Source organism: Vicugna pacos, chromosome 28, assembly GCF_048564905.1.
Source record: "Vicugna pacos chromosome 28, VicPac4, whole genome shotgun sequence".
Classification (NCBI taxonomy): domain Eukaryota; kingdom Metazoa; phylum Chordata; class Mammalia; order Artiodactyla; family Camelidae; genus Vicugna; species Vicugna pacos.
The window spans coordinates 6,946,101-6,966,587 of NC_133014.1; the positions used below are offsets into that span (position 1 = coordinate 6,946,101).

General features: G+C 39.7%; 1 protein-coding gene across 1 annotated transcript in view; it reads left to right on the top strand.

Moving 5' to 3' along the window:
• Positions 1 to 20,487, top strand: part of AFF3 (ALF transcription elongation factor 3) — a 428,458-nt gene that overhangs the window by 288,263 nt on the left and 119,708 nt on the right. The window contains exons 8-10 of the mRNA XM_072951324.1: positions 733 to 813; positions 8,579 to 8,615; positions 15,919 to 15,970. Coding sequence (XP_072807425.1) covers positions 733 to 813; positions 8,579 to 8,615; positions 15,919 to 15,970 — 170 coding nt within the window. The remainder of the gene's footprint in view (positions 1 to 732; positions 814 to 8,578; positions 8,616 to 15,918; positions 15,971 to 20,487) is intronic.

A 20,487-nucleotide genomic window follows, 5' to 3' on the forward strand; every position in this document is an offset into this window, starting at 1 on the left:
CTTCCAGGAGAAGGGGCTGGAGAAGAATCCTGGACGGGAATGGACAGCCATCTCGGCCGCTGTCTCTCTCTCTCTCACAGCTGAGTGAGAGTGATGTCAGAAAGCACACGACACCCCACATGTTGAGCTGAAGTTGTGCTCTTAATTCTGTGTTATAAAAATGCCAGTGCTCTCTCTCTATTTCATACGTGTAATTTGTTTTTTCACTTCTCCATGAATGGCATTTTTATGAAGACCAAAATGATGTGTGAGACTTATTGGGAACATACTGATAGGAGTTTCTAGTAAAATAAATAACCCCTCCAATAATGATGCTTCCTGTTAAAAGCGCTTTGTGCCTTCCTTCAGAAAGACCCTGTGAATTGGGTGGGATCGAGTCCAAGAGAAGCAGCCCCCTTTGGACGACACTTTCCACAGCTCGTTTACTACGGGGTTGTCCTGTTGCTTAGGAGCTTAAATGAAATGAAAATGGGATGGCCTTGTAGATCTTTTTGAGGTATAAAGGACTGACGGGGATAGCCATGGAACCAAGAATTTGTAAAATTAGGGAAAGAAATCATGAAAGCGGGTTTCAAATTCTTGTTTTAAAAATCCCTTTCATTTCTTACTCATCTCTTGTTCGTTCCTTACACCTCCTGTGCCTCGTTACGGCCGACTTATGCAACTGCTTGATGTGCTGTGACTTTAAACACTCGGAGCGTTACAGTGTTGTTTGTTTTTCCCTCCCTTTAGGAGATGACCTGGCTTCCCCCACTTTCTGCTATTCAAGCACCTGGCAAAGTGGAACAGAGCAAATTTCCATTTCCAAATAAGGTGAGATCCTCCATCACCCAGGATAAATATACTTTTAAAAATATGTTTTTATTTTTTTCATTGAAGTATAGTCATTTTACAATGTGTCAATTACTGGTGTATAGCATAATGTTTCAGTCATACATATACATACATATATTCCTTTTCATATTCTTTTTCACTATAGGCCATTACAAGGTATTGATTATAGTTCCCTGTGCTGTACAGTAGGACCTTGCTGTTTATAGGGTGAATATACCTAACTCACACACAGATTTTTAGCAGACAGTGGGTTTTCCCTTGATTGTCTTTCCTCTGTAAATATTCCTGCCAAAGGCATGTGGATCTGATTTTCAACAATTTGCAAGCATATATCTATTCATCAAAGGGAGAAAATCCAGCTTGCAGTCTTACTTACTTCCATACTTCCTGCAAAATATGATGAATATTATCATTGTCATTTTTTCTAAAAACACTCGTGAAATTGAAATGCATCTTGCAATCATTTTATACATTCTGTGTGATTGTATGTCTTGTTTTTTCTTGAAAAGCTGTTATTAAATTAATGGTGAATCTTAAAATCAGTGTCTTAGAATTGAGAACATGAAGTATATAATTTCTCGGTTATCTTTTATAAAGCTTAAAATATTTTCTAAGACTTTAAAAAAAGACTTCCATATTTTCTAAGAGCAAGCACACAAAAAAATCAAGCGTAAGCTGTAGTTAAATTATACATAAGTCTAGTAAGTTTTGATTTTTAACCATACAACCAACACACAATTACATACTCATTATAAAGAAAAATTATGCAAATAGAAGGGGCAAAATATGGAAGTTTCTAGCACCCTTGTGATTCTCCTGAGCCCACCTGGATAATCCAGGATAATCTCGCATCTCAAAATAGTTCATCACATCTGCAAAGTCCCTTTTGCCATGAGAGGTAACATATTCACGGGGTCTGGGAATTAAGATACAGACATCTTCGGGGGAGCCCTTATTCTGCCTACTGCAAAGACATCGTTAATCCTCACACCTAGGACGTGTCTTTTAACCTGTATTTCACTAATTAGTATTCTCACAGCTGGAGGTGTACCGTTCATTAGTCAGATTATTAAGGTTTGAGGTTATCACAATTGCTAGTGTGTAGGAGCTAGAATTGTTTATGGAATTTGCAGGGCAAAATCTCCAAAATGACTAATAAATAATGAAATTAAGCCCTTATTAAGATTAAAGGGGCAATGTGACCTCACAAGGAAACTCGATTTAAATGTCCTTTCTGAGTTACCAGTACCACTAAATTAATTAGGTACATACTTCCGAGAATTTCCCCAATTTCTCTGGGTATTTGAAGGACATAATATATGATAAAGTCAATTGATACGGAACCTGGACATTTTTTTCTATTCTCTGAAGACTTAATTTGGAGCCACGACTCCCTAGATAAACACTACCAGACGTGTCTGCCTTATTCTTCAAATCGCAAAAGTTTGGCAATTTTCACAAAAATTTGGTAAAGAAAAGAAGGCATGCCATTACCAGGAATTTCAACCAAAAAAAAGTATGAATTTGCTTTTGCCCTTTTCCTTTCAATTCTGTAGCAGTCTCATAAGTTTTGAAAGGCAAGTAAAGAACTCAACATTATAGAACTTTCTCCATCCTCTGCAGGTGTATTTGCAAATCTAATGCCATTCCACAAACATTTCGTGTCATGCGTGCTGAATCTGCCTGGATCAGACCTGGTTTGAAACTATTCTTGCTGATCAGTTTTGTTTTGTTTTTTTTTTTAACTGAAGTACAGTCAATTACAGTAGTGTCAATTTCCGGTGTACAGCACAATGTCCCAGTCATGCGTATACATACATATATTCATTTGCTGAACAGTTTTTAATGCATTAGGCAGAAGAATTCTAGCATCATTACAGAAATGATTGCTTTTTTCTTTATATACTACAAGAAGAATGAAAGCCAGCGAGTGTGAAGGAAAATGCTTTCAAGTTGAAAAGTTTATGATCTGTCTCCCTCTTTGGGTTCCTAGCATGCTTCAAACATGACCTCAAAATGTTTGGGCTAAAGCTTCATGTTTATTTCATTACCTCAAAGGAAACATTTAAATTAATTTTAATTTACATGATTTCCCTTGTACTAAGCTTTACAGAAAAGAATGAAAAGAAAGAGATTGGGGACCAAGCCAAATCAAGTGGTTGATTCTTTTTCCTGTAATAATTAGCTTTATGTGGGGATCTGAAAATCAAAGAAGGTATATTTCCATTTCCTGCCCTTTGTAATTCTAATGATGGACTGACACACAAGAAAGAAAAAGTCTGAGTCCAGTAGTCCCCAGATGGTTCCAAAAACCATCTCTAAGTACTGCCCTCACAGTACACGTACCACCTGCCGTCAGCAACGTGGCTTAAAAGCAACTCTTTTTTTTTTTGATCTAAGGTGCATTTTTTTTTAACATTTAAAGGTCCCTAAAATCAGGATTTGCTTTACAGTTGATAGCATTTTACAAATAATTGGCAGTAACTGTCTTCCATAGTAGCACATGAAGTAATGCAGCTTTATCCAGTTTTGTTACATTTGATAAAATTTAGTATTTATTATAGTACTTCCTTGAAGGGCTTTCCCAGATACCAGTGTGCTTCATTACTTCTGTCTTCAGCCAAATGATTTGTACAAACTCTACTTCCCAGCTAAACACCAATTTTAAAGAAGTTTGGGGATTCCCTGGTACCCGGCAATGGTTTAGGTGTTGGGAATTCAGGATTTAAAGATGGAGAAGAATAAATTCCCATCTAGATCTTCTTCTGAGTGACAGAAGGTGGCTCTCCCCTTTATGCACGTGACCGTCAGAATGCCACACACTTGATGAGTGACAGGGCAAACTAAAAGCAGGAGAGTAACCTGAGAAATGTCCTGTTGGAGGGTTACAGGCAACTTTTTAAAAAATATTTTCCTGTTTTCCTGAATTTTCTTAATGAATAGACATGACGTTTTGCTGTGGTTTAGATAGCAAACGCTACTTGATAAAATGAAGCCATCCTTGGGTCAAGACAATAATAATAGTAGCATTCTTTGTATGGTATTTCTTATCTAATCTGATACTTTAAATATGTACAGTTTACGTGTCATTTGCACCTCAACAAAACTGGGTCTGTTTTTGTTTTGTTTAGTTTTTTTAAAGGAGTCCTGGTCTGTTTAATTTTTTTAAAGCAGGCATAGTTGAAAAGATAATTCCTGCAATAGAGGTTTGACACAGTGCAGGGAAAACATAAAGAAAGCATATAAGTCCTCCTGCGATTCAGGAATATTTCAAAGAACAAGGAACCCTGGAGCATCTTTGGGTTGTGCCTTGAGGGTAGAATGAAGTTTGCAGAGCAGAAGACAGAAGATGGCAAGACACGCCTCCCGAGGAGAGGAAGGGACGACTGCGAAGACTGGGAGCAGTCCTACATAGCAGTCTCCCTTTCAGCCCTTGGTTGTAACAATTTGTACCCGGCCCGGCTCTGGCTCAGTGAAGGAGGAAGGATGGGCACCCCCTGTGAGGCCCCCGGGGGTCTGCAGCCGGCTGGGCAGAGCAGTACTCCTGCCAGAAGCAGCAGCCACAGGCCCTGTCATTGGCCAGCTGAGAACTGATCAGGTTGTGGACAGCGCCCTGTGGGCCTCGTAAGGGGCTCAGACCTTCCATCAGCAGACGGGCGACACGCTGGCCAAAAGTCAGTCAGAACGAGCATCGGGCATCATCAGTACCCACAGAGTGGCACAGCCTAGGAACACGGGCTAGAGTCAGTGATTCTGAGCTACGTTTGTTGTTAGTGCACCGCTTAGAAGACGTCAGCTAGAAACATGAGATGACATATGAGGGACAAAGTCTTTATTTTATTTTGCCCCTCCGAATGTCTCCTTCTGTCCAGAAGAGCCAACATCTATGATTTTTTTTAACCAGTTACTTTAACCATTTTCTGCCTCTCTTTACTCCCCACCCAATAAAAGTCATCATCATTAATTACACAGATGTCCTGGCTGAATGCTGAAGCTCACTGTCTGTGAAACACGAGGCCTTGCAGTGTGTAACTGTGATCCGCCTTCTCTGTAGGCTCCCCTTCGGTTCTCTGCTCGACAGTCTATGGTCACTGGTCACCATCTGGGTTTCAGGATGTCTAAAGTGCATCAAGAAGTAAAACCATCTATGTCCTAATAACATCAGTAGTTTCACAAAAATTCTTACTGTTGTTTTTTTTCCTTCTTCTAAGAATGATCTTAACATTGAAAAAACTGTCTCAGTGACCATTCTTGTCTATTTGATGGTGAGCAAGTCTTCACCTGTCTAGTACCAGATACCTCCAAAATGTTGAAGTCTCCAGACGGCTCAGAGAAGTCTACTACATGGGGTTCAAAGTATTTTTCACGTGTGAAAGCCAACACTAAGCTGTGTTCAGATATAAACTCTAAATTAATTAGAAGCAATGAGAAACATACCAGTCCATCTGGGGGATCTAACTGAATGTCTTCTTCATAACAGCAACTGTCCAAAACACGCCAGAATCACTTTTGAGGATTATATCTTCATCTGCCATTTCAAGAACTGTATTTCATCTTAATACACTATTTCCAAAAACTGAATCTCAGGTTGAGAGTTTGTTTTTTTTCTTCAGATGAATGGCTCATTTCTATACGCTTTGATATTAAAGGCATCTGTGTATGCCTCAGTCTGCTTAATACAGTGGGAATCCCTTCCCGTCCCAGTTTTCCTACCTGGCCTCTATCCACCAGTCTGGGTAAAAGTAAAATAATAAAAATATATATGTAATATTTACTATTTTAAATAATAAAAAAGCCATAAAAATAGAAGTTAGTTTCATTTCACTGGATCTTTGTTCCACACACTAAAATTGGAAAGGAGTCTCACCAGACTTAATGCACTGCTATCTATTTTATTACATTCTTACCATCTCAATTAATTCATTCTTCTATAACTCTCCTTTGTATTTCACATTAAATAGGAACTTTGTAAGGAAAGACGATGTGAATTCCCAAGACAAAATACAACCTTTCACTTTAGTGGAAGTGAAATCAGGTTTGTTCACTACTTACCTGATCAGAAACTAAACTCAAATACTATATAGTGCAGGCTTTCTGCCATTTCTGATAAGTGGAAATCTGTGATGATCTTTCCATCCACCAATGTGAGATTGACAACCAGTGTTCAGCACCGTGTCCCTGATGGAGTGGTCACCAGCCTTGTCTTCAGAAAGGTGGTAAGAGTGAGGGTACCTTCAATGGGAAGTGGATGAGATTAAAAGTCAATAATACAGTAGGCCCTAAACATAAGAACTAAAACCATAAACTTCATAGAAGAAACAGCGATAAATCTTTCTGACCTAGGATTTGGCAATGAATTCAGATACAACACCAAAAGCATGAGCAACAGAAGAAAAATTAGGTAAACTGGACTTCATCAAAATTGAAAACTTTGGTGCATTAAAGGACATTATCAGTAAGGTGAAAAGTCAACTGGCAGAATAGGAGGAAATATCTGCAAATCATATATCTGATAAGGGTCTGGTATCCAGAATATATAAAGAACTCTTTTAACTCAACAAAAAAAGGACAAACAACCCAATTTGAAAAATGGACCAGGGAAAAGTGGGGGGCAAGGGATAGATTAGGAGTTTGGGATTGATACACATTTCTATATATAAAACAGATAAACAACAAGGACCTACTGTATAGCACAGGGAACTATATTTGATTTCTTGTAATGAGCTGTAATAGAAGAGAATCTAAAAAAATATATATGTTATGTGTATGGATAACTGAGTCACTTTGCTATACACATGAAACTAACATTGTAAATCAACTACACTTAAATAAAAAAATAAGAATTAAAAAAATGGAAAAAGTACTTGAATATGTATTTCTCCAAAGAAGACATACAAATGGACAACAAACACGTGAAAACCTGCTCAAGGTCATAGTCGTTAGGGAAACGCAGATCACAACCACAGTGAGAAACCACTGCACGTCCACTCAAATGGCTATAAAGATTTTTTTTTTAGTTAAAGGAAAATGAGATGTGTTGGTGAGGATGTGCAGAAATTAGAACCCTTATACATTACTAGGAGAAGTTCAAAATGGTTCAGCCACGGAGGAAAACAGTTTGTCAATTCCTCAAAAAGTTTAACATAGAATTATCATATGACCCCGCAATTCTACTCCTAGATATATATGCAAAAGGATTGAAAACAAGGAGTCAAACAAGTACACGTGCATGTGCATTTATAGCAGCCACACTCACAGTAGCCATAAGGCGGAAGCAGCCCAAATGTCCGTTAACAGGTGAATGGATAAACAAGTTGTTGTATAGTGTAAAGAAATGCGGCTGATTTTTATATGTTACTCTTGAAACCTGCTACCTTGCCAAATTTGTTTATTAGCTCTTGTAGTTTTTGTGTAGAGCTTTCAGGGTTTTCTATATATAGTATCATGTTATCTGCATATAGTGACGATTTTATCTCTTTTCTTCCAATTTCGATCTCTTATTTCTTTTTCTTGCCTCATTGCTGTGGCTAGGACTTCCAATACTATGTTGAATAGAAGTGGTGAGAGTGAACATCCTTGTCCTGCTCCAGATTTTAGGGGGAAGGCTTTCAGTTTTTCACCATTGAGTATTATGCTATATTGTCATAAATAGCTTTTATTATGTTGAGATATGTTCCCTTATACCCACTTTGGTAAGAGTTTTCATTATAAATGGGTGTTGAATTCATCAAATGCTTTTTCTGCATCTATTGAGATGATCACAAAATAATGCCATTTGCAGCAACATGGATGGACCTAGAGATCATCATTCTAAGTGAAGTAAGCCAGAAAGAGAAAGAAAAATACCATATGATATCACTCATATGTGGAATCTAAAGAAAAAAAGAGGACACTATGAACTCATCTACAAAACAGAAACAGACTCACAGACATAGTAAACAATCTTATGGTTACCAGGGAAAGGGGGTGGGAAGGGATAAATTTGGGAGTTTGAGATTTACAAATGTTAGTCACTATATATAAAAATAGATTTTTAAGAAGTTTCCTCTGTACAGCATGGGGAACTATGTTCAATATCTTGTAATAACCTTTAATGAAAAAGAATATGAAAACAGAAAAAAAAAGTTGTTGGATATCCATACAATGAAATATTATTCGTGTATAAAAAGGAATGAAGTAGTGATATATGCTGTAACATGGATGAACCTCCAAAACATCATGCTTAGTGAAAGAAGCAGATGCAGAAGGTGGCATATTGTATGTTTCCACTTATATGAAATGTCCAGAATGGATAAATTCGTAGACACAGGATGTAGACTGGTGGTTCCCAGGGTCTGCAGAGAGAGGCAGAGGGGGAGACACTGCTGAATGAGTTAGCAGTTTTACTTTGGAGTGATGGAAGTATTTTGCAACTAGATAGAAGTGGTGATTTTAGTACATCAGGAATATACTAAATGCCACTGAATTGTTCACTTTAAAGTGGTTAATTGTGTGTTATGTGAATTTCATCTCAATAAACAAAACAAAAGTCCGTAATACGAAATAGAAGTGGTTGCGATCTGTATTACCAGAACTGCTTAACAAGCACATTCACGTGAATGTTTCTCATTACGATAGCTGGGCGAGATTATGACCAGTGATGAGGTTCTGAACGACCAACGATGTATCTCATATTCAGCTGACATTCTGAAAGTCAAAATGAGAAAATTGATTGATATTTCTTGGGTTTTTGTTTTTTTTTTAGGACTCTCAGCTCGTTTCCTCGGGACACAATAATCCAAGTAAGAAAGACTTTTCTCTCCAGCTTTGTATGTGGGCGTTGGGGTCGGGGTGGAGCCTGTGAGGACAGACGCGTGCAGTAGGCAGTAGGTTTAAAGGAGTTTTGCTAAAAGACAGAATCAGGTAGCGAATAAGAAAGCCATTTGCTCAAGTTCTGCTGAAGTGGATAAGACTCATGGAGACCTTATCTCTAAGTGCTCCTCTTTATTTAAGGGAAGGAAGCCCAAATCATGAACAAAAAAAAAATTTAAAGGCAACTAATGAGTTAGCTAAAATTGAAAGAAAATAAACGGGCAAAGAGACCCAATCAGAAGACCTGTGAGAAACAGCCTTAACAGCCACGAATAACCCATGCCCTCTTCAGGGAGAAGCAGACTCACGTGTCCAGGAAAGAAGTTCGTTATTGAGTCCAGCGTCTAGTAAAACACATGGGCTGCTTCATCAAAGAGAGAGTGTTAGCGTTCCATGAAGTATTGTTTTAATTCTCTCCTTTGGCACTACTAATTGGTATTAATGTTTTCTTGCACATTAAAAATGTATAAGCTCCCCCATTCATATCACGAAAGCACACCCACGAAGACTGGCCTTTGTTAGTCTCTTGACCAGCCAGTCGGCTGAGCGTATCCCTTGCCAATTTTCAAAGCTGTGTTTGAAGGCGAAAATCACTCTGAGCCGGTTGCTGTGTCTTAGGACCTGAGGCTCACCCACTGAGCATCTGTGAGGGCAGAAGGATGAGGGAGGAAAGACATCCAGACAAATGACAAATGCATTAGGAAGCTCCAGACTTCCAATGCACAGCTCGAGAAAGGTTAGGGTAGGGGGAGGAAATGATGGCGTAATGATGCATAGGCAATATGACTTAATTATCCCACCCTCTGTTGGAATTCGCTGTGAGCACAAGTGCCAGTGAGGAGGTGAAATGCCGAGGGACTTGAAATCTGTAGGAAGCTGTAAATTTAATAGTAAGAAAAGGAATGGGAAGAGATGCGTGTTTAAGTCCATAAGGTGTGTGGGCATCAGCATCATTTGCCAAAGATAGAGCATCTGGAAGCATTGCCATTACATTCCTCACCCCATCTTTCCATTTGAATTTACACAGCTCAGGTGAAAGGGAGGATGTGATAGATATAATAGAATAAACGTGCCGTCTCTCAGCTTGGAGTCTGTGACATAAGGAACAAAGGATTATAGCTTTGAGTCTCTTCTGTGTGCTGGCACCTTTACGTATGCTATTTCACTTAATCCCAACAGTAAATGTGTGAAGTAGCTGTGTGAAGTAGGCACTGCCACCCACCCAGCACGTGATGAAAATGAGATTCTGCAGTTAATAACTAGCCCGTGGTCACATGGCAAAAAATAAGAAGAAGAACAGAATTTGAATTCAGGGATCTCTGCCCCAAAAGAACACAGACTTTCCCTCTTGTTACCTCGACCCAAAAAAGGCTGCTTCTGTCACGTTGGTGTGAGATTGGCTTCTTGTGCAAGAGCTACATGCTGTGATCTTTGCACTTGGCATATTTTTACAGCAGACATTGACTTGCTGGTGCTGCGGCTGAGATCATGTAAAGGCAGACCTGTCTGCTGGGGGGCTGTGAGTGGCACCTGCACATTGTGGCATGAAACCCTCCACAGTCCATCGTCCAAGGAAATTAGGGGTTGGCTTTCTTTTCCCTAGGGGCAAGGGGATTTTGTGTGTGTGTGTATTTTTCAAATAAATCTCCCCTACCCAAACCAAGCACATCCATAAAAAGGTAATATCACTGTTCAAAAATTGGAGTGTCCTCTGTAGATGGTAGCACATTTGAAACTTCAGGAGAGCTGGTCCCACCAGCATTTCCTGTGCTGTTTCTTGTATTTGGTTTGGAATCACTACAGTTTGGGGCATGATGGCTCCAGTAAATATGTAGAAAATAGGCAAAAACTGAACTTTAGAGAAACAGAACGCGTATGTGTTGTTTGACGGATTAACCTCTTCCCCACTTCAGGTCTGTGCTTTTTTCATTTTAGAATTCGGAAAAGCTCTGTTACCAAGATACTGAAAGGAAAGAGTGTAGAAATTAAACAGAAAATGATTTTTTAATGCCAATCTTTTAAAAGATAGATACTTTAGACAGTTTGCTGTTACCAATTAATTTAATTTAATATTGTAAAATAGAAGCTTAGTAAGTATTGAGAAGCTCAAGTATTAAAATAGGTGACGTATGTCTACTTTTTTTTTTACGTTATGAGAATGTCCTGGTCAAGTGGCAGACTGAGCGTGAGCACTTCTTTCCCTCCCTTCAGAATCTCCGTTTAAATAACCAGAAAGCTGTAGTAATGGAAATAAATCCATAACAGCACTGAGAGCAGGAAAGAATGTCGTCAACAAACCAGAAGTTCAGCTGAGTTTCTGGAAAATGGAGTGTGGCTAGGACCCTGCTGTTAGATAATCCTGGGCAGGGAAGGTCATGACCCAGGAAGAGGGAAAAGGAAAATAATGAAACAAACAGGAACAAATTGACTTGATTAAACAAAGAGCCAAAAATAGCTCAGACACCCCTGAAAACGAATCAGGTTGGAGCCTTACCTGACCAATGAATGAATCAATGAGCGTTTATCTGAGTAACGTGACAGTGACAGACAAGTTGAGCAGTGAAACAACAGAGGACTCAGAAACAGAACCGCAGATGTATGAAAACTACATTTGTGGCAGAGCTGATGATGCAGACCAGTGGAGGAAGAATGGGCTTCTTAAAGCTGGTACCGGAATGCTTGGTTATCTCCAGGGAGAAAAAGGAAAAACTTTGTTGTTGTTGTTGTTTTGGGGGGGAGGGGAGGAGGTAAGAGAAAAAGGAGATTAACTCCTACTTCACATCATATACAAAAACTGTTCCAAGTATTTGCAAAAGACCTACACGTGAACAGTAAAATTACACACTTTCAAAAGACCGTGGAGAACATCTTTCTGATGTGTTTCTTAAATAAAACAGAAAAAAAAAAAGTCAAATAAAGGAAAACGGCCGATTTGTATAAGGGGATGTGAGGGTGACCACAGAGTGAGGGTGAAGGAGCCAGAGGCACGTACATGATGTCGGCTGAATCTAAAAACCACACGGTTGAACGACAGGAGTGAGTCCCGGGAGAATGCGTACGGCATGATTCCATTCATGTGGAATTTAAAGTCAGGAAAAATTAAAGACTCTTTTATTTACAAATAAATACCCGGTAGCCGACACTGTCAAGGAGGAGAGAGATGAATACAAAATTCCATCGCTAGGTAGCCGGCCGGGAGGGCAGGGAGAGCGTGCGTGCCCAGGAGCTGCTGGGTCATTTCTCATCAATGTCCCATTTCCATCCCTGGAAGGGGTTTTCACAGTTAATTCATTTAACTTTTAAAAAACTACATATATATGAAATGTACATTTTTCTACACATTAAATGCAAACTCTGCTTAACTTCTTTTTAGGAAAAGCCTTCACTTGAGACAGATTAACCTGTGGGGTGCTGAAATGTGAGAATGAGAATCCGTATGACATAAATTCTGGGAACACTTGCCCTCATTCAAGTTTAGTGGCAGTCCTTCTGTTCAGGTCCAGTCCCCCTACTCTGTCCCTTAGAGACTGATATTTATATTGTTACGGTATTACAAATTCCGTTATTGGTTTGCAATTTTTCTCCTTGGCCTATAGGCAATTCCCAAAATTAAATTATTAATTAAATTAATATTAATGAGGATGATTCATGAATAATTACTGAATAGGATATAAATATTTTAAATCGTGGCTCTGTAGGGGGAAACGTGTCGCTGTGCAGAGTGATGGAGGGCGGGGAGGCAGGAGGGAGCAGAGATGGGTGAGTTTCCTCGTCCCACATGGTGTGAAAGGGAAGTCCTGTCAGAAGTTGATGAATCAAGAAACAGAAGTTTAAGTTTATTTAAAGTTAAAACACCCACTAGAGGCCCTAAAAGTAATAACGGAATTAGCCAAAATTGTAAGGGGAAAGGAGGTGGTAGTATATTAAATACCTTCTCTCTCCTTTTTCGTATCAGAAATCGTTATGTACTGTTTAAAAGTTGACACATCTAGAAATAAATATATTACTTAGCATAATGGCTGTAGGACTAATAGAACTGAAAACAAAAGCCAGCGAAGTCGTCACCTTTTCTCCACTGTTCAATTTTTTTTTTAACCCTGAATAGGGATTACTTTTATTATAAAGAAAAGTAGTAGGATAGCAAAACTTTCCTCCACAGCAGAACACAGCCTGGATCTATTTTGAGTTCCTTTTCAAAATTCCTCTTTGCTCCATATCATGGCACTATTGATGGAGAGGGCCGGACTCCAGCAGTGCAGTCATTTTAAGTTTAAAGGGCATGAATTAGATATTATCTATCTTTCCGCTTACCAGAGTACTTGGCGTATCAGTCCTTGGTACATTTATTGGATTAAAAGTGTAGCTATTGTAATTCTGTATGTGACCTTTTGGAGCCACCAGACTGTTTCATGCCTCAAATTGTCCGTCCGTCTCCGCAGTGAGTGCACGTCTCTCCTCCTCGCTCGTGGTAGCGTGGGCCTCTACGTTAGTGACAGGTCCTCAGACAGAAGACAGACACTCAGCATGCAGTGCGTGCTTGGTACCGTGGAAGGCGCAGGTAGACCCGTACGGACTGTCAAGCTGAAAGTACTATACGTACATACTATATACGTACACACGTGCATGTGCATTTACACATCTGAGCCTGTTTTCTTCCCATGGCTCATTTTTTTCTCTCTTCCTCTCTGTGAGTCTATCTCTACACTCCAGACGACCACACTGCCCCCACACCGGTCTCGTACGCCCAGTGCCCCAAAGATCAAGGCGGGTTCCCTCCCAAGGAGGGCAGTGTGGCATCTGTCATGAAAAAACAAAAACGGCCCCCGACAGCTCTCTCAGGTGGTTGCAGGGAAACATCCCCTGCGCACCCATGAAACATCTCTTACTGCGAAGTTTCTCTAGCTTAGCTGTGTGATTTTCCCTTGGGTCCTGAGAAAGAGGCTGAGCTTCTTCGTGGTTCATATGCTTAGACGTTTCAAGTTAACTTCAGAAATTGCATCACCTAAAAGCTCAAGCTGTTGGGGAGAATTTTGTATTTCTGCTTCCTGCAGGACAGACATGGTTTCAATCCCTGACTCCAAACTGAGCTTAGTTTTCCCCAGAAAGGTTACTCCGTCATCAGCCCTGAAGTAGCAGAGAGCGCTCCCTCCCGGACCATTCCTATCGGCCCAGTTCGGCCCCATTGCATCCTTCCTGTTTGCCAGAACCCCTTCTGTTTTCCTTGTTGCCACAACATCAGTGCTGCTAAGAGCAGAGGTAATCCACCGCAGCTTTGTCCCCGCGCTGATCCAGTCCACGATGCCCACAGCCCCCAGACCCCACGTGCAATAAGGCCTGTGTCCTCCCAGCCTGCCAGTTACCTGGCAGCCTTGCCGGGGAAGGTAAAACATATTTATTTATTCAAACATCCAATCAATGCCTTCGTGCCTCATATTGATTTGCTGGCTTTTTGACATTAAGTTGTTGGGGTATGTTTACCGTCGCCAGTGCTGCTGAGTGCACTGTTTATATTCTTGATTAATTATGATTGTACGTGGGGGGACTTCTGGTGGCGACAGACCAGAGAAAGTAACCATTTATTTCTCCAAGTGAAAGGGAGAGAAAAAAAAAAGATCAACATGTTTGAGAAAAATTAAACCTCCATTTAGTTTTGTCTTAACCTAATGCAGGTGTCACAGCTCTCTATTTTGGGATGCTGGCAGGAACTGTGGCTACTCAGTGGGAAAGTGATTCTGGAACGTCCTAAATTAGGTTGTTTTCTAGCACTGAAGCCAGGTGACAAGGCCTCGCATGTCTCCTAAACGATGACACCACAGACCTGGCCTGGAAGACAAAATACAGTGTGAACACATGAGCTTTAAAAGCAAGTTTATTAACTTGCTGCCTCTTCTTTTGCTGCCACATGGCTTCATGTGTACGGGGGTCTGTCTAACCAGCGTTTGTTCTTGAGGCAGTTAAAATAGTGGCTTTTTTTTAACAAGGTGGCTGTCCCCCATGGACGTTCCAGCAACGTGTAGACGCTTTAGCAGAAAGTCTTATCTGATAAAGATGTGCGAACTGTATACAACCGTCTTCTTTCTCTCACCAGTTTCCTGGTAGAAAAAGAGAAAAAAATTATAAAATTTACTTTTAAGTTCACTTTAGATGATACCTTTGGAATGTGTTCATCGTATGATTTAGGGGGTCACTGCTGAGACTCAGTGACTGTAAGCTAATGTCAACAGCTGACAAAAGGGCCCTGTTTGGGGCAGAGGCCTGGGGCCCTAAACAGTAGACTAGGGGATTCTCTGACATCTCCAGGCCTGACCTGAATTAGCAAAGCAAAGCAAGTTACCACCATCAGGCCCATCTCTTGCAACTCATAACCTTCTCTGGGGTTTATTTCACTGTTATCCCTGCGTAACCATCACAACCACAGCTAACTCACAACCGCAGTCACGACCCTTCCCTCCCCTGGCCTCAAGGAAATAAAAAGAAGCAACTTACAAAATGAGGATGAATGGTTTCAAACCATCATGGGTCAGGGATCTAAGAATGACATTACGTCTGTTGCAAGAGGAATTTGCCCTTTAAAACTACAAAAAGTGAACTGGTTCCAGGCTCCCTTAATTAAAGCCCATTAAATCCTCAGTGACCACAGATGGCAGAAATATTTCTTTAGCCTCTCAGATGGCCAGGAAGGATTTCCGGATTTCCCTCCTATTCTGCACTAACTGGGCAGACCCAAACCACCAGGGCTCTCTGTGGGGTGTGTCCTTGGGGGTCGCATAACCTATGGTGCAGCCTCAGTGTTCGACAGAATTCTCTCCTCCAAGTTCTGATGCAGCCTGACCTGGTTTGGCTGGTGTAAGCAGAAAGGATCAAAGTTCAAAATGCCTTGCACGTAGAATGCTAATGGATTTATTTCCTTAAAGTTTCTGTAAGCTGAAGTGGAAGGAAACAGGTTCCATCTGTAAGATATTCATCTTTTGGCAAGGTCTCCGCTCTGAGCCTCTGGCTGTTTGCAAACAGCTCCTTAGCACCTATTCATAGACCCGCGCCTGGCCAGTTGCATTACAGAGAAGAAATTATTTTGCAAATCCGGTTCTCAGACAATAAAAAGATGTTTTAAAAGCCTCCTGCTGCACATTTTGAATGATTGTTAATAGGAGCATGGAAATATATGTAATCTCTCTGAAATCTTAAAGACCATAACGCTCACACAGTCGTATTTTTTTCTGCTTCCTTTTTAAGAGAAAGGTGGTGCTGAGCCAGGGAGTCCGGACAATGGCACGTCGAATACATCGTAAGTCTTTTTCCTGTTTCTATCCCAGATGGCTGTTCTTTAATATGCTTATAGTATGACACAGTGCAGAGATCTTGTTACAGCAGTAATAATAGTCGTGGAAGGAAGCCTGTCATTCTTTTTCATCATAACGTCTTTTAAAATGGTTTTGGGTGCAGGTGCATTTTGAGGTCTTTCTTACACTTTAGCCCGGTAAGAGTCATCTTGAAAATACAGGGCTCCCCTTCCTGAAACACAAATGTCATGAGATTTGAGGGTGTTATGGATTTGGGGAGGGGAGGAAACCTTTTGGAATTTGCTCGGAGATTTCCATCGTTGTCATAAATAATTGCAGAACTTTTCACACAGACTGGGAGACTGTCTGTCCTGCACACCCGTGAAGTACTTGTGTCAGTTTAAAGCCTGCCATTTGCAACCTCACCTCCAAATTATGTGAAATAGACATTTATAGATACCTCTGGACGCGCAAGAGTTTGTTCATTTTTTCGAGTTAACAAATGCAGTTTTGAAAAGATAAGAAAAGGCTCTTTTAAAGCATGTCCTTCACTACGTTTTGTCTTTTTCCTCTCAATAATCAAGAAATCCAAATATGTTTTAATGATTAATTTGATGCCAAATTTATATGCCAAAGTTTAAATAAGAGAATTCACAAGCTAGCAAATAATTTCAGCTCCATAGGGATCATTGCTCCTCAGAAATCCTTATTTCTATCACTTCTGAGGCGTTCAATATATTTTCTTACTATAAGACAGTTTTATGAATGTATCTACATTTGGGCCAGTGCTCTTATTACTAAGCATTTCACGTGCTATTCATTAGAAATGACAGTTTGTGATATAACCTTATTGAGTATATTTGACCAAGATCTGTTTCTTGATCTAGAAAGAACCTTTGGCTTGAGTAGGATAGCTATGTATTTCACAAAGGATCTGCGTTATATGCTGTCTTTCTTAAGAAAAAAGTCCTAAGTGGTTCCATTATCCTGATTTCCAATGATATAAGAATGTGATTGGTTTTAAATGGTAAAAATATTACTAATTTTTAATTTTTCGCTGCAAAATATAATAGGGAAAGGGTTTTAATGCCATCTGGAGGCATTCGAGAGAAGTGAAAAGGGTAGAATCATTTTAAAATGTAGTTCTTTTGAGTAACATTTGAAAGTGGATAAGAATTTATGCAACTAGAATGTAAGCTATTTGGGAGTAAGTTATATTGTTTAGAAATAATTTTATAAAAATTTTAGTGACTAGAAAAAACAGTTTTTCAAATTCTCACTAACAAAATCATCTTAAAAACAGACAAAGAAGCATACAAAATATGTTGGAAAGCTGTTAGCATCATCCTACATTTAATTTTTTCACATTTAAAATCACATTCAGTAGACTCCACTGTTGTTAATACAGTTTGATGTGTCACCAAAGTTCTCCTTCCCTTACACACTTCTGAAAAGTCCGTTCTCTAAAACAGCTGGTTCCCGTAACTCATTACCTGGGAAACATAAATATCTTGTCTGAGGAATTACTTTTAAACCCTCTGGAGATTTGCGAATAGTGAGGGATGGAAGCATCACCCCACATTCCCCTCTTTTTGAGCAGGGCAGTTCCTCACATCTGCCTCACATCCCACCTCCTGAACTAGAAATAACGTAAACAAAGTTGGAGGTTGCAAGGGTCTCTCTGAAAAGGGGAGAATTCTGCACTTGATCCCCTCAAAGACCCCTCTAACAGGGGTTCTGTTATAATTATAGGCAAGAGGAGCAGCTTATTATGAATAAAGAGCAGGGATTCAGGATGCTGTAGACTTGGGTAGCATTTTGCAGTCTCCGTGTGGTACCCTCTCTGAGCTTTATCTATGTAGACAGACAGGAAGGACAGATACAGTATCCTTATCTTATATATAAGGAGTCAAAGGATCAGAAAAGTCATTCAACTTGAGTAAAAAAAATTAGGACACAAATCTTTGGCTGTTTTGCTTTTTTGCCCACTTACCATGCTGAGGGGTCAGTGGATCTTAGGAGATGAAACAAAGCCATGAGTCAGAACCACACGGAAGAATGGAGATTTGTTTATTTGTTAAGTGGCAGGTGTGTTAGTTTGCCAGAGCTGCCTTAACAAAGCAGCACAGACCGGGTCCCTTAAACAACAGAAGTTTTCGTCTCAGTTCTGGAGGCTGAAAGCCTGAAATCGGTCACTAGGGTTTGTTTCTCTTGTGGAGGAAGGATCTGCTCCAGGTCTTGTTCCTTGTTCTGTAGATGGACATCTTCTCCCTGTATTTCTCCTTCTCATCTTCCTTCTATGCATCTCTGTGTCCCAACGCCCCCTTTTTATAAAAATACTAGTAATGTTGGATGAGGGTCCACCCTAATGTTTTCATTTTAACGTAGTTACCCCTGTGAAGACCCTATCTCCAAATAAAATCGCATTCTGAAGTACTAGAGGTTAGGATTTCAGTGTACGGATTTTGAGGGGACATGTAGCATTAAGGGTCAGAGCAGTCAAAATGATTTAGAAGGCAGGGCAGCAGAATCAGGAGTCTACAGATGCCAGAAATTGGAACAAGGTGAGAGAACCTGAGAAAACAGACCAAAAGTTGTGAGCTCCATGGAAACTGAAGGGGTGAAGCAGAATGAAGAAAACTGTAGCTAACGTGCACACAAGGCTCTAGGAAGGAAACCTCTTCCACGTTTGTGGTTTGATGGGACAGACACAGCTTCAGTAATGCCTGTGCATCCCTCTGTCTGTATAATTCTGTGACCCGTGAGTCATTTAAAGCTATTATATGGGTTTAAATTGTAGTATAGAATTGAAAGTCTCCAGACAGAAAGCTTATTTCCTGGAGGCATCTTTCTTCACTGGCCTCTTTTAAAAGAAAGAGATTAGCATTATTTGTAATGGTCAAGTCATGGAAGCAACCTAAGTATTCATTGATAGATGAATGGATAAAGAAAATGTAGTATGTATACACAATGGAATATTATTCAGCCATTAAAAAGACGGAAATCCTACCACTTGTGACAACATGGATGGACCTTGAGGGCATCATGCCAAGTGGAATAAGTCAGGCAGAAAGACAAATACCGTATGATCTCATTTATATGTAATGTCTAGGGAAAAAAAAAGCTCATAGATACAGAGAACAGATTGAGATTGGTAACTACCAGAGGCTAGGGGTAGGGAGTGGGTGAAATGAGTGAAAATCATCAAAAAGTACAAACTTCTAGGTATAAAATAAATAAATCTTAAGGATGTAATGTACATCATAGTGACTGTAGTTAATAATAATTATATATATATATGAAAGTTGCTAAGAGAGTAGATCTTAAAAGTTCTCATCACAAGAAAAAATTTTGTAACTATTTGTAACAATGGATGTCAACTAAACTTGTTATGATGATCAAAACGGTTGACAATTTGATCCTTGAAAGAAAGAAATCAGAATGCATGAGATCTACCTTTACACAACTTCTCCCTTGAGGGCACTCCCCAGTCCACAAAGAGCAACTACAACTCAAGACCAACATCATATTTTCATGAAATGTCAGAGGGTGGAGTGCGGGGCTGCCAGAGTGGGTGGGGTTTAAGGGCGGAAATTCCAGAAGAGAGGCAGCCATTGAAAAGAGAGCTCCAATTCTGTATATAAATTCCCTTCCATCCTTGGATGACTTGTAAACTGCACATGTGTGGGAGGAGTGCCACTGAGCCCAGTGGAAAACAGTAGCCAGAGAGCCAAAAAGCTGAGCAGCAATTTCAACATCTGCCTGCTGCCAGCATCTACTGCCTATAGAGTTTGGAATTTTGATCTCATCCAAGTTATGGGGACTTGGCAAACACCTTGGGTTTTTGTTTGAAACCTCAGAAAGGCCATGCCTTAAGAATAAAGTATTCATCCTAAAACTAAGGACAAAACCAAAATAGATCATAGCAAAGTGTAACACTAAGTATCCACAAGTTCAGCTAGTAAATTATCTGAAAAAAAAAAAAACAAAAAAACCTTAACACTGTGTAAAGGAATAAAACATAATCTAGATTCTCTATAACATATCATTCATAATATTTATTATCTAAGCAAAAATTAAAGGATATGTGTAGAAATAAGAAATTGTGATCCATAGTCAGGAAAAAAAAGTAAGTATTATAACAGACCTTGAAGTGACTTAAATGTTGAAATTTTGAGATAAGAACTTTAAAGCAGATATTAAAATACTTCCAAGGGTGTAAAGGAAAACTTGGTCATAATAATTGAAAGAAGAGGAAACTCAGCAGTGAAATGGAAATGATTAAAAAGAACCAAGTGAAAATTCTGGAACTGAAAAGTAAAATATTTGAAAGGGCAATGTCACTAGATAGCCTTAAATGAAGAATGGAAATGACCAAATAGAGGCTAAGCAGACCAACAAACATTATCCAATATGAAGAACAGTGAGGATAAAGATTAAACACAATGAGCAGAGTCTCAGTGAATTACAAAGCAATATCAAGTAAGTCTAATATACATGTAATTGGAGTCCCAGGAGGAGA